Raw genomic sequence first — 27,766 nt, 5'->3', positions numbered from 1 at the left:
GGACGACTCTTGGTGGCCTTCCGCTCTGGGCACAGCACCCACACCCACAGATCACGCACGTAACCTTGGCTTCATCCTAGACACCTCTCTCTCGATGTCCAGACAAGTCAACGCAGTCTCATCCTCCTGCTTCAACGTACTTCGTATTCTCAAAAAGATCTTCCGCTGGATCCCCCTCGAGACAAGAAAGACTGTCACCCACGCACTGGTCACGAGTCGACTAGATTATGGTAACACACTATACGCCGTAATCACAGCAAAATTACAGAAAAAACTCCAACGCATCCAAAACGCATCAGCGAGACTCATATTGGACATCCCTCGCCAAGATCACATCACCGGACACCTAAAAGACCTCCACTGGCTTCCCGTCAACAAAAGAATTACGTTCCGTCTTCTCACCCACGCACACAAGGCCCTCTACAATCTAGGACCCGAATGCCTCAACACTCGACTGTCCTTCTACAAACCCACCCGTCAACTAAGATCGTCCAATCAAGCCCTCGCCGCAGTCCCGCGCATCCGAAAATCCACCATGGGTGGCAGATCCTTCTCCTTCCTGGCTGCCAAGACCTGGACCTCACTCCCCACTCACCTCCGCCTTACTCAAAACCACATCTCCTTCAGAAAAGAACTTAAAACCTGGCTATTCGACAAATAATGAACTCCTTCCCCAAGCGCCTTGAGACCCTCTGGGTGAGTAGTGCGCTATATAAATGCCCGAACTTGAACTTGAGGTAAATGGGTTGGTGGTCAGCCAGAGTACAAATACTGAGCCAGAAAGCACATTCAGAGGTCAACTCGCAAACAACATTAGTGTAAAACAGGTGCAGCAATTCCTTTTTTACCTTCTAATGCCAGTGTCGGAATGAGCTCTGTATGCCTTGCAAAAAAAATCCATTGAAGCCTATGGTTCTTGGCCAAAGAGAAGCCTGTACTCGCTCCACTGCTTTGATGTGAATGTGTTGCAGTATAGAAATTAAGCATGTAAACAGTCCAGAAGAGACTACATTATCATAACTTGGACAGATTACTCTGATTAAAGTTCTTTTTTTCAATTAAATAAATAAAAATACACACACACACACACACACACACACACATAAATATACTTACAAAAATTATGTATATAGATAAAAAAAAACGTACATTTGTGAAGTGAAATTGGAAAGGTTGATATAACGAGATTGCAGTAAAATAATAAAGCCTTTGCCTCGCAGGGATTAGGAAAAAGCAAATACAATCATTACATTACATTCGGTCTGAATCAGAGATTCAAAGACCCTCTAAGAGGTTGTTTCAGTGGCCCTCAAAAACAAAAAAATGATTTGCCTGAACAACCATTTTTACTATAGAAACATTTCTTTGAAATTCATGTAGTTTCACTCTCGGGCCCACACCAGTGGATATTTGGCATGGCAAAGTTAAGCAATTGGACATTGAACAGTAAGCAAACCAAAGAAAATAAAGTGGGATGGGTGCATGCATGAGCAGGTAAGGTTGTTTCACAGCCCTCCCTTGTACGGGTAGGCACGGGTCAAAAATAAGCTGCTGACCCAGGGAGAGACCTATACTTGGATAATCCTCTTCCCAGAAACTGATTGCTGGGCATTCACAAATCACCTGCATTCATGCGGCAATAAATTACTTACATGTGTTGAAAACGTTACTATATTCTGACAACATGGTATGAAGATGCTCCGTTGTGTAATATAGGGCCAAACGTACAAAGCATTTTTTAGGTCAGAAAGGACCTGACTCGCAGAATCAGGCCGTTTGTGACCATTAAAAAGCTTTTTAGTAGGTACAAAATAAAATCAATAACTGCAATTCTACAGAATCGCAGTTTGGGCTTGTAAATCGGTATTTGGAAGTGGCATGTTTAAGGCGTCCCTTTCAAATCCTTATTTGCAGCATTCTGTGTTAATCTTTTGACATCGAACTACGTCGCAACGCACATTTTTTACCGACTACAGAAAGGTAGTGGTACCCATTTTTTTGAAAAAAATTGTATTCTCTTTTTTATTAAACAATAGTGATGGTACAAAGTCACATAATAGTATTGTGCAATTATAAAAGGTAAATAAGCATACACACATCTTAAATCTTGATTCAAGACATCATTAAATAGTTAGAAGATCAATGTCCAGGTCACGTGTCCGCAGTTCAACTGAGGGAGATCTAAATAGTTCACCTAGTGACGTATTCCATTTGGCCCACTTGTGGTCCCACTTCGAAGGACAACCTCTATGCTTCAATACATCCTTTTCTGCAATCATAGCATTATCCATGTCGTTGGCCCATTTTGAAAACTTATGCAAATCTCCGATTCCCCCTCCCCTGAGCTACATTCCTCTTGGCAAGGACAAACCCTAGGGACGGGGATTGAATAAAACAAGGACCCCCTGAGTAGTAGCATGAAACAACTCCTAGGACAGGGAAAAACAATGTGTGAAATAAAAATTCCTAGGCAATCATATACTGGAAAAACAAGTGGCAAATAATGACAGTAAGGAAGGATTTAAGGAAAATTAATATCAAAAGGACCGAATTTTAATAAACACGTTTAAAAATCATATAATGAAACATAAAGTAAATGCTATATGATAACAAACAAGTACATATTTTCATACAAATTCATACATTTAATAAAAAAAGACAATAATCATAAAATCATGAACAACCAAACGAAATACATAACGCTGTCCAAGAAAAGCAGTGGCGATTGAACTTTCGACGCGCGTTTCGGCGTATACAACGCCTTCTTCAGGAGGCACACAGTTTTAGTTGTAAATACAAGGAGTCACTGGATTTGACGATATTTTCAAATTCAGTCCGTTGATAAAAAAGGTTCAGGAAACAATATAATCCTGACTCTTGTTTAAAAGGAAGAACGAATAGGAGAGACGAACACAGCAAACACCCCACTCTCACCACCAGTATAGGTAAAATGATTCCAAGGGTAAAAAATAGTGCTGTAATGAATTCCTTATCGTGGTGGTGCTCAGTATATACTTGACTCTCAAATGTGGTAGATAGCACTACTCCATTGGGCACAAGCGGTATCCTTAGAAGCAGATATCTCCTATCCGTAGACAAAGTTATTCATTTATATATTTATTTAGAGTTGCGCTGGGATTTATTTAATTATTTTTACTGAACGCTGGAAACTGATCTGTGCCGTGGTGCTTCTGCTGCCCCTGCCTTAGTCCCCCTTTGACCCTCCATCTGGTTTACTCGCTCCCTAGCCCGCCCCTCCTCCCTGCTACCGCCTCCCAGCTGCTGCCCCTCCCACCCACGAACAGAGGGCTCCCTACCTCCTCTGACGCGCTGTGACTACCTGGCCCTGATCCAGCACGGTCGCTCCCTCCACGCTCCCTGACCCCAGCTCCTGCTCACGCTCTGGCTTGCTGGTGAGACCGAGACTGCAGATTATTTAAATAACCTCGCGCTGTTGTATATTTATTTAGCTTGACTAGCGCTGTGCATTAATTATCTATTTCGACTCGCGCTAGAATTAATTAATTATTTCAAGTCGCGCTAGGATTTAATTATTTATTTAGAGTTGCGCTGGGATTTATTTAATTATTTTTACTGAACGCTGGAAACTGATCTGTGCCGTGGTGCTTCTGCTGCCCCTGCCTTAGTCCCCCTTTGACCCTCCATCTTGTTTACTCGCTCCCTAGCCCGCCCCTCCTCCCTGCTACCGCCTCCCAGCTGCTGCCCCTCCCACCCACGAACAGAGGGCTCCCTACCTCCTCTGACGCGCTGTGACTACCTGGCCCTGATCCAGCACGGTCGCTCCCTCCACGCTCCCTGACCCCAGCTCCTGCTCACGCTCTGGCTTGCTGGTGAGACCGAGACTGCAGATTATTTAAATAACCTCGCGCTGTTGTATATTTATTTAGCTTGACTAGCGCTGTGCATTAATGATCTATTTCGACTCGCGCTAGAATTAATTAATTATTTCAAGTCGCGCTAGGATTTAATTATTTATTTAGAGTTGCGCTGGGATTTATTTAATTATTTTTACTGAACGCTGGAAACTGATCTGTGCCGTGGTGCTTCTGCTGCCCCTGCCTTAGTCCCCCTTTGACCCTCCATCTTGTTTACTCGCTCCCTAGCCCGCCCCTCCTCCCTGCTACCGCCTCCCAGCTGCTGCCCCTCCCACGCTCCGCCCCCCTCACCATCCATTTATGGCCAAATGCCCCCACGCGCAGCGTCCACGCGCTACGTACACGCCGAAGGTGCGCCAAAGGTAAGCCCGTCTACGCCCGTCCGCGCCTGGACCGCGCCCAGCGCCAGACCCCCTGCCCCCGTGCTGCCCAGCCCTCCCGCTTTACCTACGATGCCGCCTCCCTCCTAGCCCTTAACCCCGGCCGCTCCCCCACCTGCGTCCAAGCCGCTCCTGGACACACCCATGGACCTTTCTCCTGCTACTCCTGCAAATTCAGCGGCACCAACAACATCTCCGCTACGACCACACCACTGACTCCCGACCCCAACCACCTACAATGCATCCTTCTCAACACCCGCTCGGTCCACAGACACGCCATCGACCTATGGAATCTACTAGACACCATTTCTCCAGACATCGCCTTCCTAACGGAAACATGGATGAACGCTTCCTCCGCACCAGACATTACCATTGCCATCCCTGAAAACTATAAGATCACTCGCAAAGACCGTACCAGCCACACAGGAGGAGGAATCGCTATCGTCCATAAGAAATCAATCCGCATCTCAACCAGCTCTGACGCCAACCTCGCCAACTCCGAACACCTTCACTTCCAGATCCACATCGACCCCAAGACCACACTCAGAGGCACCCTCCTCTACAGACCACCAGGACCCCGCGCAAAATTCAGTGAAGACATCACGGACTTCATCACTCCACACGCGCTCCCCTCCAAAGACTACATCCTTCTGGGAGACCTCAACTTTCACCTTGAAAAGATCAACGACCGCAACACCACCACCCTCTTGGACAACCTCGCCAACCTCGGACTTAAACAACTAGTCACTTCCCCCACCCACATCGCAGGTCACACACTCGACCCCATCTTCACCTCCAGCAATCATGTCTCCTTCAGCCACACTACGGAGCTCCTCTGGACTGACCACAGCTGCGTTCACTTTACCTACAACAAGCCAAAACCCACCAACCACCTCCAACCAACTCTGCAAAGAAACTGGAACAAAATCACCACCGACCAGATCTCCGCATCGCTCCTTCTAAACACCCCAGCCCACTCTTCTAACCCAAACCAAGCCGCCGCCAACCTCACCCTATGGCTATCCAACACCGCCGACTCCTTAGCACCACTGAAAAAACGTCAAAGCAAACCTGGCAGCAAGAAGGCCTCATGGTTCAACGATGATCTTAAGAAGTCCAAGAAACTCTGCCGCTCCCTTGAAAAGGCCTGGAAAAAAGACCCAACCACTAGCACCAAGGACGCCTTCAAAAACGCCACCCGCACTCACCACCAACTAATCCGAAAGGCCAAGAAAACAGCATTCAAGGATCGACTTGACAACAACGCCCACAACAGCAAGGAACTTTTCAACATCGTCAAGGAGTTTTCCAACCCCTCGGCCAACTCCAACGACATCACCCCCTCTCAAGCCCTCTGCGACTCCCTAGCCTCATTCTTCCACAACAAGATTGCAGACATCCACAACAGCTTCGACAACCAACCCGGAGACCAACCCACCCAACCATTTGCTGAACATTCTCCCCCGTGAACACCCTTAACGACTGGAACCCAATCTCCACTGAGGACACCATCCGCCTGATGAACTCCATCCACTCAGGATCCCCCACAGACCCTTGTCCTCATCACATCTTCAACAAAGCAGACTCCGTCATAGCACCTCACCTCCGAGACGTCATCAACTGCTCCTTCAACTCCGCCACCTTCCCGGAAGACTGGAAACACGCTGAACTCACCGCCCTTCTGAAAAAACCCACAGCGGACCCCACCGAACTCAAAAATTACCGCCCCATTTCGCTCCTTCCATTCCCGGCCAAAGTCATCGAGAAAGCTGTCAACAACCAGCTCGCCGCATTCCTCGAAGCCAACAAATCCCTCGACTCCTCACAGTCCGGCTTCCGAGCAAAACACAGCACTGACACCGCCCTCATCGCAGCAACAGACGACATTCGAACTCTACTGGACAATGGAGACACAGTCGCCCTCATCCTCCTCGACCTCTCTGCAGCATTCGACACAGTCTGCCACAGCACCCTTTTACAACGCCTCAATAACATCGGAATACAAGGAAAAGCACTTGAATGGATCACCTCGTTCCTAACCGGAAGAACCCAGAGAGTCCGCCTCCCACCATTCAAGTCCGAGGCCACTGAAGTCATCTGTGGCGTACCACAAGGATCCTCACTCAGCCCCACCCTCTTCAACGTATACATGAGCCCCCTCGCGGCCATCGCCCACCAACACAACCTCAACATCATCTCTTACGCGGATGACACTCAACTAATCCTTTCTCTCACCAATGACCCCAGCACCGCCAAAACCAACCTACACGAAGGAATGAAAGAAGTTGCCGAATGGATGAAACAAAGCCGTCTGAAACTGAACTCAGACAAAACAGAAGTCCTCATCTTAGGTACATCCCCCTCTGCATGGGACGACTCTTGGTGGCCGGAAGCCCTTGGAAAAGCACCCATCCCGACAGACCACGCACGGAACCTAGGCGTCATCCTGGACTCTTCACTCTCTATGAACAGACAAGTCAGCGCCGTATCCTCATCCTGCTTCAACATTCTTCGCAAGCTCAAAAAAACATTCCGCTGGATCCCCACCGAAACAAGGAAAACAGTCACCCATGCTCTGGTCACGAGCCGACTGGACTACGGAAACACCCTCTACGCAGGTACTACCGCTAAACTCCAGAAGAAACTCCAACGAATCCAAAACGCCTCAGCCAGGATCATATTAGACATCCCGCGCAACGAACACATCTCTGGTCACCTGAAAGACCTCCACTGGCTACCGGTCAATAAGAGAATCACTTTCAGACTGCTAACCCACGCACACAAATCACTCTACGACATCGGACCCGAATGCCTCAACTCACGACTGTCCTTCTACACCCCCTCCCGCCAACTACGTTCCTCCAGCCATGCCCTCGCCACTGTACCTCGCATCAATAAGACCACCATGGGAGGCAGATCCTTCTCATACCTGGCTGCTAAAACATGGAACTCACTCCCCGCTTACCTTCGCCTTACCCAGAACCATCTAGCATTCAGAAAGCAACTTAAAACGTGGATATTTGACAAGTAATCCTCCTCCCCTTTCTAAGCGCCTTGAGACCCTCCGGGTATGTAGTGCGCTATATAAATTCTCTGACTTGACTTGACTTGACAAAGTTACGGTTATTATGTGTTCTGCACGGTGGGGCAGGCGAAGATAGCGACCTACGGCTCCCTGTCACTAGTCAAGTTTCTTAAAAACAGATGGCAAGATATTGCATACAAACGCACAAAGATACCGGTGTCACCTTCGACACCGGTATCTTCGTGCTATCTACCCTTGGAATCATTTTACCTATACTGGTGGTGAGAGTGGGATGTTTGCTGTGTGCGTCTTTCCTATTCGTTCTTCCTTTCTCCTTGTATTTACAACTAAAACTGTGTGGCTCCTTAAGAAGGCGTTGTATATGCCGAAACACGCGTCGAAAGTTCAATCGCCACTGCTTTTCTTGGACAGCGTTATGTATTTTGTTTGGTTGTTCATGATTTTAGGATTATTGTCTTTATTAAATGTATGAATTTGTATGAAAATATGGACTGGTTTGTTATCATATAGCATTTACTTTATGTTTCACTATATGATTTTTAAACGTGTTTATTAAAATTCGGTCCTTTTGATATTAATTTTCCTTGAGTCCTTCCTTACTGTCATTATTTGCCACTTGTTTTTCCAGTATAGGATTGCCTAGTAATTTTTATTTCACACAAACCCTAGGGACGACCATGTGCGTTCTGTTTGAGTCAAGTCTGTGGCTTCCCATACGTTCAGCAAGCAGAGGCCTTCCCACTGACCCTCGCCAGTGTAGAGACAATTTTCACCCAATAAGGCTGGAGTAGTGGACACTCCCATATCGTGTGGAAGAAGGTACCCTCAGCTGCACACCCTCTGAGGCACCCAGGATCCGGCTGACTACCCATCTTAACCAGTACATGTGCCGATAGATATGGTCTCTGCAATATTTTAAGTTGAATGAGACATAGTCGCATTGGGATGGCAACTTCCCTGGGGGAGGAGAGGGCTTCCTGCCAGTCGTCGTCCTCTAGATATCCCAGGTCTGTTTCCCACAGTTGTCGGAGACGTATCAATGGGTAAAGTTTATAGTTTATTAATTTACGGTAGGCAAGCGAAATCACTTTACGTGTTAGGGGGTCTGTCAGGAGTCGGTCTTCCAGCAGGGAGGCCTCGGGTAAAGCCCCACCACAGGCAACAACAGTGGTGAGTGTGTGTCGGATATGAAAGTATCAGAATGCCCCAGACTCCGCTAACTGTGAATGAGACCATAGCAGTTCGTTTCCAAAGGTCCCCCACTGAGGAAATCCCAATTAAGTCCCATTTGTCAAAGCCTAGACAACATCGACTCAGTATGCCGAGTTGCTCGGATTCTCTTAAGGGAGTGAGCAATGTTAATTTCTTATGCCACCCTAGTTTCTTAGTTGCAGAGTGCCAAAGTGCCACTGTGTTAGCCGTGGGGCCAGTGCGGTCATTTAGGACTGGAATAGAGTGCGCGCTGGTACCCTCCCCTGGCCATTACCCACCGATCCGTGCGATATGCCGCCGCGTACGGTGGAGCAAAGACCCATTGATTAACCACTGCAAGCTGAGAAGCCCAGTAGTACTGTTTCAGGTCAGGCAACACAACCCCTCTGTCGTACCACCCTCTGGTCAGTTTATGCATTGCACAGGCTTTTCCCGTCCCATAAGAGAGTTCGAACCTCGCTCTCCACACTGGTAAAATAGGCATCTGGGACCCTATACATATAGAAACCGAGGAAGTGCCAGCATTTTGAACAATACCGTTCTTCCGAGCAAAGTGAGGGTCAGTGTCCACCAGTGAAGTACGTTTTTCCGAAGCCTGATCAATGGGGCTTTAAGATTGATATCAGAAGTGTGCTGGGTGGGGCGTAATGTAAATGCCAAGATACCGGAAGCCCTCCGTAGCGACTATTATAGTAGTGTCTTTGGACATCCGCGGGACAGGGCCCTGCAGCATAAATAAAACAGACTTTGCACAGTTAATAGTATATCCCGAATGGGCACTAAAGATTGCAAAGATGTGCAGAATCCTGTGGATCAAGGACAAGGAGCTGCTACGTATAGCAGGACATAGTCAACATATAGAGAGATTCTGTCCTCCTACTGGTCAGTCCACTTCAGTCCCCTGATCATGGGGTCACCCCTGACCTAGATCGCCAGTGGCTCAAGCAGTAGAGCAAATATGAGGGATGACAGGGGGCAGCCCTGCCTAGTCCCCCTCTCTAGTTGGAAGCATCAGGAAGTGCGTTGATTAACGACCACCTGGGCAATGGGACCATTGTATAATAATTTAACCCATTGTATAAAGTAAGGGCCGAAGCCCAGGCGCTTGAGGAGTGCAAATAGAGAAGGCAACTCAATGGGATCGAACGCTATTTTAGCCTCCAGTGACAGCAATGCAGCATCCTCTAGAATGGTGTGGGTTCTCCGCATTACCCTGTGGAGTCTATAGAGCTTAAGAGCCGTGTTGCGGCCGGGCATAAAGCCAGACTGATCGGGATGCACCAGCTTGCATATAACTGGGATTAGACGATTAGCCAATACCCTGGTCAAGATTTTAACTTCAACGTTCAGCAAATAGATGGGGCGATAAGATTCACATCTCGTCAATGGATTGTACAGCTTATGTATGACGGCAATTGAAGCCAGCAACAAATCTGGGGGCAACGACCCGGTCTGGTAACACTCCAAGTACAGAGCCTGGAGAGCAGGAGTTATCTTGGAGGTCACTTGTTTATTTATTTTAAAGGTTTTATATAGCGCTGGCTAGACCCGGAGGTATCAGAGCGCTTTACATGAGCATCAGATCATAGTTACAGGTTACATTGTTACAAAGGTTACATAGTTATTAGAGCATGGCAACATAGTTACTTGTAAGGTCAGGATAAACAATAAGCACAAATACATAAGGGGAAAAGCAGGCAAGGGGAAAGATTCAGGGGAGGGGGGAAGGAGCTGGGGAAGCAGACAGGTAATGAAGGCGGGAAAGAGGAGGGGAGGGTGAAGGACACCGCAAGGAAAGAGGAGGGGGGAAGGGTGACTGGGACACAAACCGGTAGACGAGTCAAAGCAAAGTCCAGTAAGCTGTGATCCCAGGGGAAGTGGGATCACTTCCCGATCTCTGTTGTGGGAGGCTCCCTTTATGCAGTGGACTCTCTCAGAGGGGACTCTGAGACTCCAAGGCCTACATACTGGATCCTTCCCCAAAAAGGGGCGAGGGAGTGCTTTCGCAAGGGGTGCCATACCATACCTCAGCTGTGAGTGGTTCCCTTGGCGCAGTGGACTCTCTCAGCGGTACGCGGAGACTCCAGAGTATAAATATTGGATCTTTCCCCAACAAGGGGAGAAGCGGTGCTTAGTCAAAGGGCACACAGGACAGGGGGCTAGGCAGACTAGAAGGAAAGGTGAGAGATCAGGGAAGAGTGTATAGGAGCTAGGGAGGAAGACAAAGAGAGAAAGAGTACTAAATGGGAACAGAATTAATTAATGAGTTATTATATAGCGCTGGCTAGACCAGATGGAATCAGAGCGCTTTTCATGAGGGACAATAGTGTTGCAATTTACATCAGTTAAAAGTTACATAAGTATTATGAAAAGCATTTAAAGAACATAGGGGACTAGGTGAGTGGAGCAAGGAAGGGTAAGGGGATAGGGTAAAGGGGCAGGAGGAAGATAGGATGTAGAGACGAGGGGAAAATTTGTCCAAGGTCCGGCTGGGTAGGTGACGGCAGAGAGGGGGAGTCCAGAACCCATCTCCTCTTTAGCTATATGGTAGCTCCTGGCCAGGAGATCTCTGGAGTCTTGTAGAGTGGTATGAGTGGCGGAGGAATATATGGAGGCAAAGTAGGAGGCGAAAGCCTCAGCAATGTGTTGCGGATCCATAACTCGTTCACCCGCGTTCGTCTCAATAATGGGCACCCATCTCTGAGCGGTTTCCCGCCTCTCTCACCAGGCAAGCATTTTACCCGTGGCGTCATCCAACTCATATTCTGTGAAGAGTCGCTTTGCGCTTCGCCTTGGCAGTCTCTATCGCTAATTGACGATAGTCCAGGAGTTTGGCACCTAAAGTGTGAGAGAGCAGTTCGTAGTCACTAGTTGCCACTTCATCTTCTAAATCTCTAATCTCCTGCTCCAATGTGTCTAATCTAGCCAACCGTTCCTTCTTGTGTCCCACCATCAGTGAAAGAGTCTGACCATTGATTACCGCCCCAAAGGCCCCCTACAGCATGCAGGGAGATTGAACTGAATGTGTGTTCTCAGTAAAGTATTGAGTCACTCCTTTGAGCTGGTCACTTCAGACCTGTGGGATCTTCAGGCTCAATGGTTTTATGCAGAGGCTGAGGTGACGGTGGCCCTGAGGCAGGGTCAGTTGAATTAGAACAGGGGAGTGATCTTAAATACCACGTGCCAGGAAACTAGCGTCAGTAAAGTAGGAAAGATCATCATTATGTGTGAGCATATGGTTGATTCTGGTCTGACTTCCAGGGGCCCTGGAGTGAAAAGTAAAAGCCTGCTTCAGGGGGTTAAAATGGAGCCAGAGGTCCACTAGGCAAACACCAGGAGGAAGGGGATGACGGTTAACAAGACCATCCACTGCAAGGTTAAAGTCTCCTCCCATCACCAGGATACCAACCGAAAGATCCAGCAGGAGTTTACTCAGGTCGGATAACGTGTTTGCCTTCAGCACTGGAGGAATATAGGTGGAAAGTACATTAAGGGGTTTCCCCTCCCAACACCCGCTATTGTCCTCTACCTGCCCTGGCCATCAATTCAAGTATTCTGTATTATGAATGGGCATAGTTTACGAACAAGAATACTGGTACCTTTAGAGCCAATCGTAAATCCTGCGTATGCCACTAACCTATAGCCCCAGCGGTCCAGTGCTTTGCAGGTGTTACCAATGAGCTGTGTCTCTTGGAGGAGGACGATATCCGGGGCCTGTCTCTTGAGGTATTGGAGTACAAGCCCACGCGTTAGTTTATCCCCCAGTCGGTTGGCATTCCAAGTAATGATGCGGAGCGTTATTTTTACGCTACGGTCTGACTTGGTACATAGGAACAAATGGGCGCGCCATCCCCAGTGTCTAGAGTGTGTGTGACAAATTCCGATAAGCTGAGTCTGTGAGCCCTAGGTGTGCCTGATTGCATAGTATATCTGGCATCACAGCCATCACAATAAAATCAACAAGTGAAACAAGTGCCCCCCATCCGCAAAACACCTCCATCCCTCCCCCACCCTGCCTCCCTGCACAACGGGCAACAAACCTCCCGCCAACCCAAATTTGCATTGCCCATCGCCCACCCTTTAAACAATAGGGAACGTGACCCAACCCCACTCCCTGGGCAACAATTAGTGTTAGCACATTTACCCCATCATTAAAACTGTAATAAATAAATAAATTAGGCCCATAATCGTTGGCTTAAGGTACAACAGAGTACAAATAGTACAAAAGTAATAATACCCCTCAGCAGGAAGCAAGCACGGCCATTAAAGTTGTAAGCAGTAAAACCAAGTTATATAAAAAGTCCTGAGTTAAGACAGCTTTACCGCCAAGCAGCTTGTGCCCGTAGGACCTTGGTAGCTTAGGCAACGTTTACTGGAAGCCTCCGTCGCACACTAGCAATCAACCAGTCTCTAAGCCGCTAAACTCTTCGTTGTAGATTCACCACTCGGCGGGGACCCAAGCTGTCGTCTCGACTTGTCCTTATTGCCATTTTCACAGTGTGGTTTACGGTTCCGTTTGTTGACCATGCGCCAGCCATCAAGCCAGTCCCATGCATGCATCTTCAGGTCTAGTTTAAAAAAAAAAAAAAACAAAAAAAAAAAAACACACACACACTTTCCCCTCGGATTCCACTCACAGCTTCGCCGGAAACAGTACGGCGTATTTAATTTCCTGATCACGCAGTGCTCTCTTCACTTTCAGGACACTACGACGTTGTTTCTGCACTCGTAACATGAAATCTGGAAAGAAAGTGATTTTACTATTGTCCATGGCAATCGGTGAGGCAGCTCTCGCTGCTAGGAGTATGGCGTCTCTGTCGGGGAAATTGAACACCCTTGTCAGGAGAGGCCTGGGCGGTGTGCCAGGCTTGGACTGTCCGCCTGGCACCCGGTGCACCCTTTCGATGGAAAAGTGCTTGAACAGCCCCTTTGGCTGGAGATGTTGCAATATCAGATCTTCAACTAACAGGTCTGCCGCATGCCCCTCTGCCTTTTCCGGCACACCTAGTATGCGAATGTTGTTGTGTCGCATTCGGCCTTCGTAGTCGTTGAGTTGTCGTATGAGCACATCTTGATTGGTTCTTTGTTCAATTACTTGGTGTTTGAGGAGGTCTGTATCAGTCTTTAGGTTCTTGGTCGTGACTTCAACCTCGTTGAGGCGCTCGGCCATTTTCCGCAGGTCCGCTCTGATCAGGGAAACCTCTGAGGTGACAGTATCGATGAGGCCTTCCAGAGAGGTGCGCAATGTTGTTATGGCTGTTAAGATGTCTTGCAGCATGGGGTCCGGTGGATCTCCACCAGGTTTGAGGTTAGATTGCGCCTCGTCCTAACCTTTCTGCCATGCATATTTTTCCAGCTTTGTTTGGAGTGCGCCACAGCCGCTGCAGCCACTCACCATACCAGTGTTATTCAATCTGTGGGGCGCGCCCCCCTGGGGGGGCGCGACACCTTCCCAGGGGGAGCGCGTACTCCACTTAAATCTGACCTTTGTTCCCGGCGTCGCTCCATTCTTCATGTAGGATTCTGGTATGTCTAAGGGGGAGGGAGGGGAGATCGATGGGGCAGGATGTGCCCGTTCTTTTCACATGTTAACTCTCCCAGGAGGGGGTTAATTCACAGAGCTGACAGCTTCAGCTGCAGTGAGAGGCACGGAGCCTCCTCTGCTAAAACCAAAAGCAAACAGACTTTCGGTTTTAGCAGTGGAGACCCCTCGCCTCCCACTGCAGCTGAAGCATTTCAGCACCATGAAGTAACCCCTTCCTGGGAGAGTTAGCTCTTCCCAGAAAGACAAAGTTTCCAGAGTTCGAGTCTCGGCAATGAAGCTGAACATTCTGTGATTCTGGGCAAATCACAATCTCCCCGTGCCTAACAATACAATCCAACTATCTTGAAACTGTGCTGCTTATATTTAAAATCTCCCAATCCCGCAAGGGGCCCTTTAAGCAGTATAAATAACCTGAATAAACATTTTAAAACATGCATTGAACATCTGCCAAGCAGTGGACATAATTGTCAAATATGTGTGTGCTCTAAATGTTTCTTCCTTGCAAATACATTGTTGCTATTAGCTCTTCTTGTCGGTCTTTTTGATTTGAGAGAAGTAAGGCTCGGCTGCCAGCATATGGTGCGATGAAACATGTATGTGTTGGAGTGCATGTGGTAGTTGCCTGCTTGGAGTTTAAGTGAGAGGGTGGGATGCTGATGTTTCAAAGTAGTTCATACTTTGAGGGCGTGTTTGTTTTAAGTGGGGATATTATTCCCAGCAAGCACTCATGCAAAGCAATTATTATTATTACTGATCCGACAAGCTTTTTGGACAGATTTGTAGTAGTGCAGATAAATGATGTCCGGTTCCTGTAACAAATTTATATAATGAAGTGAATGGATTTTATAGTCCTAATCGTGGTATATAAACTGCTTCCTTGGTAAGTGTTGAGCAGTGGCAGGCAGGGAATCAAGGAGACCGCTATCATTTCATGTTCTGTATAAAAATGCACATTTAAGTCATTCCAAGCAGATGTTTCGGGCTCTTTGTGTAACTATTTCAGGAAGCATCTAAAGGCGCCTAATTCGCCTGGATTCTGTCCCTTTATTTTCATGGTATGGATTGCACGTAGGTGGGAGGTTGTCATTTACTATCAAGTCTATATCATCTGCGGGCTGTAAATGCACATATGTATGTGTGAAAACCATTAAAATCAGACTGCTTTGTCCCACTCTGTACATCAGATGTGTTAGCGCCGACTTAGCCCAGTTATCATGTGCTTTTTGTTGATTTAAGCAAAATTCAGAAACTCTTTGAAGATGTGTTTGAACTGAGGGGAAGCCATGGTAGTAAGAGCTCCATGCCTCTTTGTACAACAATGATTTCTACTTACCAATAAAAGTGAAATATTACCTCAGAATGTGACTGCTCACAGCTGCTGGTTTCCACGGAGGGACCTTCTTCTGGTTCCTACGGCTATTGTAGAAAAAGAAGTGGATGGGGGGGGTTCTTGTTCTTGGAAAGAAAGGCATGGGGCTGCCATTGTCTGCTTCTCCAGGGGGGGGGGAAAGTGGAAGGCTACTATAGTAAAAGCGTGCCGTGCTTGCAAAATTAATAAATAAACAATACATATAAAAGGGGCAAGTTTAGAAGAAAATAAAGGCATGCGGTCACGCGCTGCCAAATGAAACAAGTGGCACGCAATTCACGCCTGTGTGGGCACAATCCTAGCTCCTCCCACGGCCTATTGGTGTCGATTACGCGCTTGAGATTTCTGTCAGGTGGTGGGGGGGCCCAACATCTAAAAAAATTCAGCTGGGGGGGCTCAACCAACAAAAGTTTGAAGACCTCTGCGCCATACTATAGCCGGTGTGTGGGGTGTGCAGGATGAGGGTTCAGGCCGTCCCATCTACTCACCACCACCTGTGAGAGGGACTAGGCCCTCTTCAGCCTGTCGGTTTTCGCCAGTTGGGCCCAGACTGATGAGTGAAACACTCCAGAAGGATGCGCACACCGAAGCACTGATGCAGTATTGGTGCATTCGCAGCCACCAGAGGAATCACCCTTCAGAGAGCCCAAACAGGGTAGGAATTCCAACATTGGTGGACCTAAGATGAAGATTTCAGCCCACCCCCTGCCCTTAGTGGGTAATCCATAATGTCTATATAAACCAAAGAGAGAAAGAGAGGAAATGTTGGGGTGCGTCCCTATCCCCAGTTCAATAATTAGCAAAACAATGTGGACGAACCCACTGGATAGAAAACTAACAAATCTCACTGTTGTGATAAGTAATGTCAGGGGACCATTAGGTTTTCTTAAAAGACCCCTCACACACCAACCTCGTTGGTGTCATGCTTCATCATTGGGGTCCCAACCGGGTGGCCGAATGTGCTACAACGCCTGATTTACAGCAGAGTTGGTGTGGTGTATTTGTGTGAAGCAGTGTGGATTGAAAATATTTCCGGGTATCCTTGCCGGATATATTTTTTAGTGGCTGTCCAGGATACAGTAAAAACAAATGGCGCAACTGATGGAGAGAACTACTCCTGGTTGTCAAATACTGGTCTACATGTTTCAGCCCAGAAAAAACATGTGAATGGGCTTTCGTCAGGACCGGGTGAATAGTGTGAGAATGGCAAAAATCATGCCACGTGAATGTGAGTATCCAACACACGCGCTGTGGTGTGTTGTAGAGCTAGATGGTGTTGGTATACTTACGGACACACAATTGAAAAAACACTAGACTGTGGTGTTAGGCAGAAATTCGGAGCCCGGGAGGGATCTCATCTATAGTCACACTTTCGTCAAGAAGAAAACCCGCAATAACCTATTGCGGTCTCCCGTGGTCCTGGCTGCCACTCATAGAGACACTGCTCCCAGGATGGATCAAGTCTTTGTGCGTCTCGCTCCTTCCCTGCAGAGAAGAACAAGGGGTCCAATGCCCATCCGGTGTCCCCCCCTCCTCACGAGGCCAATCCGCAAAGATAGGCTCCAAGCCGGCACCACAGCATCAAGTTGTAGTGCACCAGGCACACGCACTCTCAGCAAATATTGGCGAGTAGGTTCCTCTACAAGCCCTGTCCCTCGCTGTGGCCCAAAAACTTGGAGCGCCGTTAATTCACCGCAGCCCGGCATGTAGAGCATTTGTGGGGCCAGCCGCCCACTAGATGTAGAATGCGGATAAGGTGGGGGTGGGGGAATTGCCCCACAGGTCAAACAGCGCCAATTTCCGCTATGCAGGGCCCTCCTATTGCCTCTGGAAATCTGGGCTCCAAGTCACTGCCGCCGCGGGTTCCTCCACGGGCCACAGAAAGCCCACAGGACGTGATCCAGATCCGGCCCGTGACACGGGGAGAGGGGCGCGAGGGGTAGAGAACTCACCAGAGGAGTTGCAGCTGGCAGTCAATTCAGCGCGGCCCCCTCAACCAGGAGGCAGGCCCAGGATAAGCACAGCAGCCGCGGTGTCGATTGCCGAGTGCAGCCAGGGGCCCAAGCAGCATGCCTCACGTCCTCTGCCGCAGCAGTCAGGTCCAGCCAGTTTTCTACGCCAGGGCGCAGTGAATCGAGGCAGCCGTCCATACAGCTGCAGGCCGCGCGTCAGGAGAGCTCAGTCTCTGTTGTGTCAACTCGGGGCAAATCTATGTTTAGGGAGTGGTGCGACAGAGCTAAGCTACCGTGTGGCCATTTCCATCCGCAGTTGGCCACGCCCCCAGTGGTACTCATTCTTAATGGGAAGGTGTAGCCTGGAAGAATTTAAGTACAATTTTTTTCTAACCAGAAGGCAGGGGTCCCACAGACCACTTCCTACTTTAAAAAAATGAATTGTAAACTTTTGTTTTTTTCTTTTGAAACTCGTTCCGGTATTTCAAACAAAAAAAAGGTTGCTTTATTTAAAGGCAATCACAGACATGGTGGTCTACTGGCTCTAGGTCTTTGTTGGCTATCATCCATAACGTAAAACCAAAGGGGATGATGGACGGAGTGTTGAACATTGCAAGCACTCACCCCTAGTCAACTGATCTGGGTTTAATCCATCATCAAACCGTGCCACAAACTATGACCTACCTCATTAATATTCATGGAGGTAGAGCGATTTGCACCCCAATAGGAAACCGATTATTTAAAATTCCATACATTAGGTATACCGATTTTCTCATTTTGATTCGTAGAAAATCACAAATAGGAAATTGTTGTTCCTGAAGTTCATCTGGCCCATAGTCTTTATAGTGAAAAGTATGGATTATGCAGAAGATCTGAATTAACAGTAAGTTGATTAGTTAAAAAATTTTAAATCATCCCAGTCTGTCCGAGACAGCTCAATATTTAGCTCTAGCTCACAAATACTTTTCATCATATCATAAGTACAGAGATTAATAGTAAGGTATTATGTACCTACGAGATAACGCCCGAATGGGGAAGGTGCCTTTAAACTGTATCAAACATGTTTATATGCCAGTTGCGGATACTTTAAAAAAGTGAACTACCACAGTTCCTAGCGTTGTATAACTCTTGACATTTTTCAAACACTAAGAAGTCCTACAAAATTTGATCCACCTCTCGCAACCCCTTGTTTTAATCCGTTCAGGTACTTCCAGAGTGACAACCCGTGGGAGGGTAGGGTAGTGTTTTTCCAGAAGGGCAAACATCCAGTTTCTCTTATTATTTTTTTGTGTTTCTTTCTCACTGATTATCACTGGGGCGAAGGGCCTCTGTCATTTCTTTGATGTAAACCTTTTTGAAAAATTGAGAATTTTATGAATTCTGCTAGCAACAAGAGTCAATCCAAAATTATGTGTCGTTCTTGATCATATAACTAAAAAATAACTACCTTCAATGGACAACAACCAACATAAGAACAAGAGTAAAGCTGACTGGAGAGGTTATTCAATTACTTGTACAGTCCATCTATCTTTTCTAATGGGTCACATAATTTCCCTCTAGCCACCCATGTGGACTCTCCTGTGCACATGAAGGATAAAATCAAATATTGATTTTAACAAAAGGGTGATTTCAATATGAATGGTAGACACTGAAATCGAAAAAGACACTGTACAAGGGAGTCCTTCTTAACAAGCTTTATCCTAGCTACTAGAGTGTATATAGCGCCATTCCGAAAAATAAGTCAGTTAGAATTAATCTAATACAGCAGTGATACTCAAAGTACAGCCCGGGGGCCACATGCGGCTCTCCTGACCTCACCATGAGGGCCCTGGTAAAGAGTCAAGTCAAGTCAAGTCAAAGAATTTATATAGCGCACTACATACCCAGAGGGTCTCAAGGCGCTTAGGGAGGGGAGGAGGATTACTTGTCAAATATCCACGTTTTAAGTTGCTTTCTGAATGCTAGGTGGTTCTGGGTAAGGCGAAGGTAAGTGGGGAGTGAGTTCCATGTTTTAGCAGCCAGGTATGAGAAGGATCTGCCTCCCATGGTGGTCTTGTTGATGCGAGGTACAGTGGCGAGGGCTTGGCTGGAAGAACGTAGTTGGCGGGAGGGGGTGTAGAAGGACAGTCGTGAGTTGAGGCATTCTGGTCCGATGTCGTAGAGTGATTTGTGTGCGTGGGTTAGCAGTCGGAAAGTGATCCTCTTATTGACGGGTAGCCAGTGGAGGTCTTTCAGGTGGCCAGAGATGTGTTCGTTGCGCGGGATGTCTAATATGATCCTGGCTGAGGCGTTTTGGATTCGTTGGAGTTTCTTCTGGAGTTTAGCTGTAGTACCTGCGTAGAGGGTGTTTCCGTAGTCCAGTCGGCTCGTGACCAGAGCATGGGTGACTGTTTTTCTGGTTTCGGTGGGGATCCAGCTAAATTTTTTTTGAGCATGCGGAGAATGTTGAAGCAGGATGAGGATACGGCGCTGACTTGTCTGTTCATTGAGAGTGAAGAGTCCAGGATAACGCCTAGGTTCCGTGCGTGGTCTGTCGGGATGGGTGCTTTTCCAAGGGCTTCCGGCCACCAAGAGTCGTCCCATGCAGAGGGGGATGTACCTAAGATGAGGACTTCTGTTTTATCTGAGTTCAGTTTCAGACGGCTGTGTTTCATCCATTCGGCAACTTCTTTCATTCCTTCGTGTAGGTTAGTTTTGGCGGTGCTGGGGTCATTGGTGAGAGAAAGGATCAGTTGAGTGTCATCCGCGTAAGAGATGATGTTGAGGTTGTGTTGGCGGGCGATGGCCGCGAGGGGGCTCATGTATACGTTGAAAAGGGTGGGGCTGAGTGAAGATCCTTGTGGTACGCCGCAGATGACTTCAGTGGCCTCTGACTTGAATGGTGGGAGGCGGACTTTCTGGGTTCTTCCGGAGAGGAACGAGGTGATCCATTCCAGTGCTTTTCCTTGTATTCCGATGTTTCTGAGGCGTTGTAAAAGGGTGCTGTGGCAGACTGTGTCGAAGGCTGCAGAGAGGTCGAGGAGGATGAGGGCGACTGTGTCTCCATTGTCCAGTAGAGTTCGAATGTCGTCTGTTGCTGCGATGAGGGCGGTCTCAGTGCTGTGTTTTGCTCGGAAGCCAGATTGTGAGGAGTCGAGGGATTTGTTGGCTTCGAGGAAAGCGGCGAGCTGGTTGTTGACAGCTTTCTCGATTACTTTGGCCGGGAATGGAAGGAGCGAGATGGGGCGGTAATTTTTGGAGTTCGGTGGGGTCCGCTGTGGGTTTTTTCAGAAGGGCGGTGAGTTCAGCGTGTTTCCAGCTTTCCGGAAAGGTGGCGGAGTTGAAGGAGCAGTTGATGACATCTCGGAGGTGCGGTGCTATGACGGAGTCTGCTTTGTTGAAGATGTGGTGAGGACATGGGTCTGTGGGGGATCCTGAGTGGATGGAGTTCATCAGGCGGATGGTGTCCTCAGTGGAGATTGGGTTCCACTCGTTGAGGGTGTTCAAGGGGGAAGAATGTTCAGCATATGGTTGGGTGGGTTGGTCTACGGGTTGGTTGTTGAAGCTGTTGTGGATGTCTGCAATTTTGTTGTGGAAGAATGAGGCTAGGGAGTCGCAGAGGGCTTGAGAGGGGGTGATGTCGTTGGAGTTGGCTGAGGGATTGGTAAATTCCTTGACGATGTTGAAAAGTTCCTTGCTGTTGTGGGCGTTGTTGTCAAGTCGATCCTTGAATGCTGTTTTCTTGGCCTTTCGGATTAGTTGGTGGTGTGTGCGGGTGGCGTTTTTGAAGGCGTCCTTGGTGCTAGTGGTTGGGTCTTTTTTCCAGGCCTTTTCAAGGGAGCGGCAGAGTTTCTTGGACTTTTTACGATCATCGTTGAACCATGAGGCCTTCTTGCTGCCAGGTTTGTTTTGACGTTTTTTCAGTGGTGCTAAGGTGTCGGCGGTGTTGGATAACCATAGGGTGAAGTTGGCGGCGGCTTGGTCTGGGTTAGAAGAGTGGGCTGGGGTGTTTAGAAGGAGCGATGAGGAGATCTGGTCGATGGTGATTTTGTTCCAGTTTCTTTGCAGAGTTGGTTGGAGGTGGTTGATGGGTTTTGGCTTGTTGTAGGTGAAGTGAACGCAGCTGTGGTCAGTCCAGAGGAGATCCGTAGTGTGGCTGAAGGAGACATGATTGCTGGAGGTGAAGATGGGGTCGAGTGTGTGACCTGCGATGTGGGTGGGGGAAGTGACCAGTTGTTTAAGTCCGAGGTTGGCGAGGTTGTCCAAGAGGGTGGTGGTGTTGCGGTCGTTGATCTTTTCAAGGTGAAAGTTGAGGTCTCCCAGAAGGATGTGGTCTTTGGAGGGGAGCGCGTGTGGAGTGATGAAGTCCGTGATGTCTTCACTGAATTTTGCGCGGGGTCCTGGTGGTCTGTAGAGGAGGGTGCCTCTGAGTGTGGTCTTGGGGTCGATGTGGATCTGGAAGTGAAGGTGTTCGGAGTTGGCGAGGTTGGCGTCAGAGCTGGTTGAGATGCGGATTGATTTTTTATGGACGATAGCGATTCCTCCTCCTGTGTGGCCGGTACGGTCCTTGCGTTTGATCTTATAGTCTTCAGGGATGGCGATGGTGATGTCTGGGGCGGAGGAGGCGTCCATCCATGTTTCTGTTAGGAAGGCGACGTCTGGAGAGATGGTGTCTAGTAGGTTCCATAGGTCAATGGCGTGCCTGTGGATCGATCGGGTGTTGAGCAGGATGCATTGTAGGTGGTTGGGGTCGGGAATCTGAGGTGTGATCGTAGCGGAGTTGTAGACGGTGCCGATGAATTTGCAGGAGTAGCAGGAGAAAGGTCCATGGGTGTGTCCAGGAGCGGCTTGGACACAGTCGGGGTCGCGACCGGAGTTAAGGGCTAGGAGGGTGGAAGCATCGTAGGTAATGCGGGAGGGCTGGGCAGCGCGAGGGGCAGGGGGTCTGGCGCTGGGCGCGGTCCAGGCGCGGGCGGGCGCAGACGGGCTTACCTTTGGCGCACCTTCGGCGCGGCTGGGGCGCGAACGCTGCGCGCGGGAACAACTGTCATATATGGGTAGTGGAGGGGGAGGGGAGGGGAGAGGGCGGCTCAGCTGGGAGGCGGGGCGGGCTCCAGAGGGCGACCACAACAACCAAAATGGCAGCGGAGGGGTCAGCGGAGCGGAGCGCTTGGGGCGAAATGCGCAAAAACTGATACAATTACAATAGCGCTTTGAAAATGCAATTAAAGTAAAGCGGCAAGCAGGGCAGACTGCAGGCAACAATAGGAGGCAGTTAATCAAGAAAAAGCGGAACAACGATACCACAGGTCGCCAGGGAGGCAGGGGAGCGACCACTCAGCTCGAGAGCGAAGCAAAGAGCAGCACTGGTACTAATGTTTATGTGACTCAGGACTAACATAAAACATATGTTAAATAAACCTGCAAGCATTTGTTTAAGGGTTAATTAACATTAAAGAAAGCAAGAAACTAGGCTGTCCTAAAGCACTTAACTTTAGGAACACAATAATTTATAAAGACATCTTGCAGTAAAAGTATGATAAATTCTGTTAATAGTTCATTAACATGCAGAATCACTTCACCTAAGTACGTTAGAGTATCAGAGCATTGAGAAGTATGTTTTTTTTGTGATAATGTTCAAACATGCATTGAGAAAAATTCATTGTTCCCTACACACTTAGAACAATGAAATGTATGAACACGCAAGTGAGTTGTCATGTGCATTTTCTGGAGTCCGGGGTTTCTATTATACATGAACTACATATAGTTTATTTTAACACACACTGGAGAAGGCTTTGTACAGCACAGATCCAGAAGTCATGTATTTCGAGATCCTCATATGTGATGAAGAAGAAAAAGGAGGTAATGTAAAATAAAATAATTGCCTAGGATCACACAATTTGGTTAAGCTGGGAAGCCAGGATTAATGACAAGTTTTTGGTTTAATATTGTGCAATTAAAACACTAGAGGCCTATTATGATGCCGGTCATTCCACCTGGCTTCCTGTCGGCCATTCGGAACCGGCTCGAACTCCAAATGGACAGCCGTTTACTCTTTCCAGATTATGATGCACGGTTTCCAGCAGGGTTTCCAAGCCAGCCTTTCTGACATGGAAACCCTGTCGGAAAGTGTGTTTGGGGGCCCCTAGCAGGCAGGGCCCCTTTTCCTTTCATCCGAGGGTTGGTGGCCGAGGGGCTACCTACGGTGCCCTCTTTTAATCCCTGCACGGGGTGCAGGGATTAACACCAACTCACATTTCCCTATGGGAGCATGTACAACTAACTGCAGTGTGCAATTTTTAAACTGGATAACATCGTTGTAAATGAGTATTCAAAGTAAGGCAATCTCGAACAAAATGGGACTGTGGAACTGAATTTTTTCAGTATAAAAACCATGACATGAAAATCGGGTTAGACTTGACGTGACATGAAAAACGGGTTGGACTTGACAGGACATGAAAAACTGGTCTAATTAGAAAAATAGCTTGCGACATCTCTCTCAAATGCAGATATTGATGCAAGCTCTGACATGTTTTTTTAAATGTATTCCACTTGGGTTGCCGCCCAGGAATGCGAGTCGCCTGCACCCTCAGTGTTCTCGAGCGCAGCCAAGAAATTAGTCAGCATCCTCAGTGTAGTTAGCTACTGCAAGTTAACGCCCTCCTTGAACAGAAGTGGACCACAACACATTTTTGTCACAAAATCGTATGTGTTGTCGAAATAAGCAATAGGTTGGAATATTGTCTATATTAGTGCCAAAACAATGCCCTAAAATGGCCACTACGTATGTTTAGGAGTAATTGGTACCTGCTGTTAGGGGGGCGAAACCCTGGAAGACGCATGAAGCATGCATGCCATGGACAAATAGGGAGAACGAATAATGGCATGACGATGGAGCCAGCAAATCGAAGCCTATGGGCGGGCTGAAACCCACACTGTAGATACAACTTGTCTCAAGACAGCTTAGGCGCGCTGTCTAGAGCCAAGACCTAAAAACTATTGAGTGTACCATAAAGAAATGTAAGCAGCCTTGAGAAAACAGGTTCAGTCCCTGAAGCCGGTTTAAATTACTAGTTTAATATCACGGCGCCACAATTGTCTTCAATGCGATCAAGTTATGGGGAGGAGGTCAGTGACCGTCCATAAGCTCTTCAGATGTTTTGCAGTAAATGCAAGGCAATTTGTCCAGATGTACGGGGAGCGCACATGTGGAACTCTCATATTTATCCCATTCCATTAATTTCACATTAGTTTTAACTCGAGACAGTGACACTAAGAGTGTCCCACGCGATCTATAGGAATGTCACGCAAAAGAACACTGAAACCTTGAAAATAGTATGCCACACAAACAATGTGAAAGTTTGACAGCTATGCCAATGGGAAGTGCGTATACGTACGCTAGAGGCACTCCATAGGTATCTGAGGGTATATGGACTTATAAAGCTAATTATATTTCTACCAGGGCGAGTGTCAAATACTATATAAAGAGCTACAAACTCCCAAAAGTGGGAGCGCTAACACAGCGGTGGCGAATGGACCACTCACCTTGTCCCCGGCCCCCAAACACCCATAGCCCTGCGACACCAACTCCCAGTGCACGAAGCATATTAAGGCGTCCTGCGGCACCGTGATCTCCTGGGCCACAGAGGCGAAGAGGAGCTGCAGCCCGGGAGCCATGTTCGGACCACAGATAAGGCACTGGAGAGCAGTGACAATACAGCGAGCTCTTCCTAATGCGCTGAATTGTACAATTAATTACACAGTCACTGCTCAGCTTTCTAGGCAAACCCTGTCACTGTCTGTCATGGTAGTAGAAAGACGGACTAGCATGCCAGTGCCTTTCCTTAAGCAACCGTACCATTCTGCTACTATCCTCTGGTTACAATGAAATCCATGAAATAACGCTACTGAAAGTATAACATGTTGAAATAAAATGCGTTCAGATTAAACAAATTATTTTCTTTAAAAAAGTAATGAATGGCAATTTGAGACAAAACAGTAATATAACAATTATCATCTTTTAAGGACTAGAACTGTAAAAAATGAGTAATAACGAAACACAGTCTAGTCCGCTCTCTCTTCGCCCACTTTGAATAGAGAGGTGGTACTCCATTCCAAGATGGCCGATATGTTTATATACAGTTCGACTTGACGTGCTGTCCGTTAATCTCATCGCGTGCACGATTTCACGTTCCTATAATACTGTGGGCCCGTGACAACAGCCTGAATTCGAAAGCGAAACTGATTTTAGAACGGGGCTATTTACATAGGTGGTAACCTGCCTTTAAACCACGTGGAGATCACAGCATAGATGTATTGATACGGAAGTCAACAGGACATTTGTGCGGTTTCATCTCTGTTGTAGGCATGGTGAAAATAAGAAAAAAAACATAATACAATAATAGGTGGGTCTGGTCTTTGGGACTTAAAAGAATTTAGTCAGGTCTATTGGCTTTGCCAATGTATGTGCATGGCTGTTGTGCAGCATGTTAAGTTATAATAAACAAAAAATATTTTTGCTATCATATATAACTGAGAAGACATAATGTATAATTGAATGACCCTATTAAAAAAATATTTAACTTAAAAAAATGTCTTCTAGTTTTTTGTCCTTGCAATGCTTGAAACTTCTTCCTGCCTGTTTTGATGCTCGTTGGTTACAGTTTTTGTATGAGGACAAGGAAGGAAGGGAATAAACAATGGTAGGGTAGATGTTGAGAAATAGTACCTGAATTATGTGAGCAGCAGACAGACACTATTGATAGAGCGCGCAGGTCACCCGCACAAACATAATGCACACTCGGGCCCATAAAATAATTTTCATGTATATATTTTAATCAGGTAACCTACACACTATTATCAGTAATTCAGTTATCCTCCTTTCTATTTTCGTGTACCTGACTTACCAATCCTTGTGACAGGTACCTAAGATCACAATGGATCAGGTGCTAGTTTTGGGAGTATGTAAATAGCATAAAAATTCCATGCAACATTTGAAAAAATGGTTTGTAATTTATAATAACCACAGACGCAAGAAGTTTTCAAAACCTTTATCTAATTTTCTTCATCCTCAATTGTCATGAGCCACAAATTTACACAGATCAAACTGTCTATAACTAGGATTAAAAAGATGGTATGGCTATGAATTAGAGTAAGAAACATTTAGAAATCGGAAAATAAAGGGAAGGGGAAAAATAAGAAACACGCTATTTTAGATCAGCAGACTTTCACAACTTCACTAAAGGCGGGTAAAGAAAGGGAACATACTAATCAAAGCAGACTTTCAGTTATCACTAACGGTTTATAAGAAACGAAACTTATGCAATTTGATTTATCCAGATGGGCTTATTCTCTAAAGGGAGGGTAAGATCTGGAACAAACTGTATAATGCAAATGATTCAGTATTTGACTAAAGGTAGGAAGAGAATGGAACAAGCTAACAGACAAAGATGCACGTAAACCTTATTTATAGAGACAGGGTAAAAGACTTAGGCAATTATGCTTTATTCGGGACAAGAGAGAGAAGTTTAGATAGACAAACACCCACACTCAGTTATATTTACCTAGGATAGATTGAAGACTAACCCTGGCCACGGGTCAGTTGGAAAGGCGGGAAGGGATCCTCAAGGACTTAGGCTGCCAGTAGGCGAGCAGGTACAGCTCATGGACAGTCAGGACAGGATAACCCCAGGATTTGGATCAGGACTGGGCTCACCAAAGGGTACGACCAACACCTGCAGCTTCGGATGCAACGTCTGCGCTACCCCCTCTCTGCAAGGAATCTGCCAATAACCCCGATTGGGTTCTCGAATCTTCCAGCAAAGTGCTTCGCCAGCACTTAAAGTTTCCCAAACCCCGACTGAGTCTGTGAAAATTACGGACAGAGTACTCCGCAGCTCTATGTATCAATCACCTATAGAGTTCGTTGGGTCAGTGACAGGTCAGCTATTCGGACAAGTCGGACAATTTCTCAAGCTAAACCTAGGCTAATTATACTGTTTTCGGGTCAATGTAAAACCCACAAATGTTGCAAGTGAAAGGTTCCCTAAATTCTGATTGGGCAAAGGAGGAGGTTAGGTCATGGTACCTCCTAAAATTTAGACTTTCTCAGACTTAATATTCATTTTCGAACACACCCCTTACATTCCAGTTCCCATGGCATGAGAATTTTAGAAGACAGTAGGGTACACAGTAAGGTTTATACAAATGTAGCAAGTGCAGGTACAGTTCAGCTGCGTCTTTCTGGGTTGCAGGTCGCGTTCTCATGAACATCTTAGCCTTGGCTGCCAGCTGGCTGATTTCCACTGCGACCAGGTTCATTTCCCCCCATCACGTGACTGGGACCATAGGAGCTTCAAATATGGAGTAGCAAGCGCCTCTCAGGCCC

General features: G+C 47.2%; 1 protein-coding gene across 2 annotated transcripts in view; it reads right to left on the bottom strand.

Annotated features, from left to right (window-relative positions):
* Positions 1-25,199, bottom strand: part of PSMF1 (proteasome inhibitor subunit 1) — a 64,937-nt gene extending 39,738 nt beyond the window's left edge. The window contains exon 1 of one of the 2 annotated variants that reach the window (XR_015297628.1): positions 24,925-25,199. Coding sequence is in view for 1 of the 2 variants with exons in the window: in XM_086932730.1 (XP_086788856.1) it covers positions 24,925-25,056 (132 nt within the window). In the remaining variant the exon portion in view is untranslated. The remainder of the gene's footprint in view (positions 1-24,924) is intronic. The other variant, XM_086932730.1, reaches the window with a different exon arrangement.
* Between the last annotated feature and the right edge of the window lie 2,567 nt (positions 25,200-27,766).

This window comes from Lissotriton vulgaris, chromosome 7 (assembly GCF_964263255.1).
Source record: "Lissotriton vulgaris chromosome 7, aLisVul1.2, whole genome shotgun sequence".
NCBI lineage: Eukaryota > Metazoa > Chordata > Amphibia > Caudata > Salamandridae > Lissotriton > Lissotriton vulgaris.
This window is presented reverse-complemented; position numbering and strand designations above follow the sequence as displayed.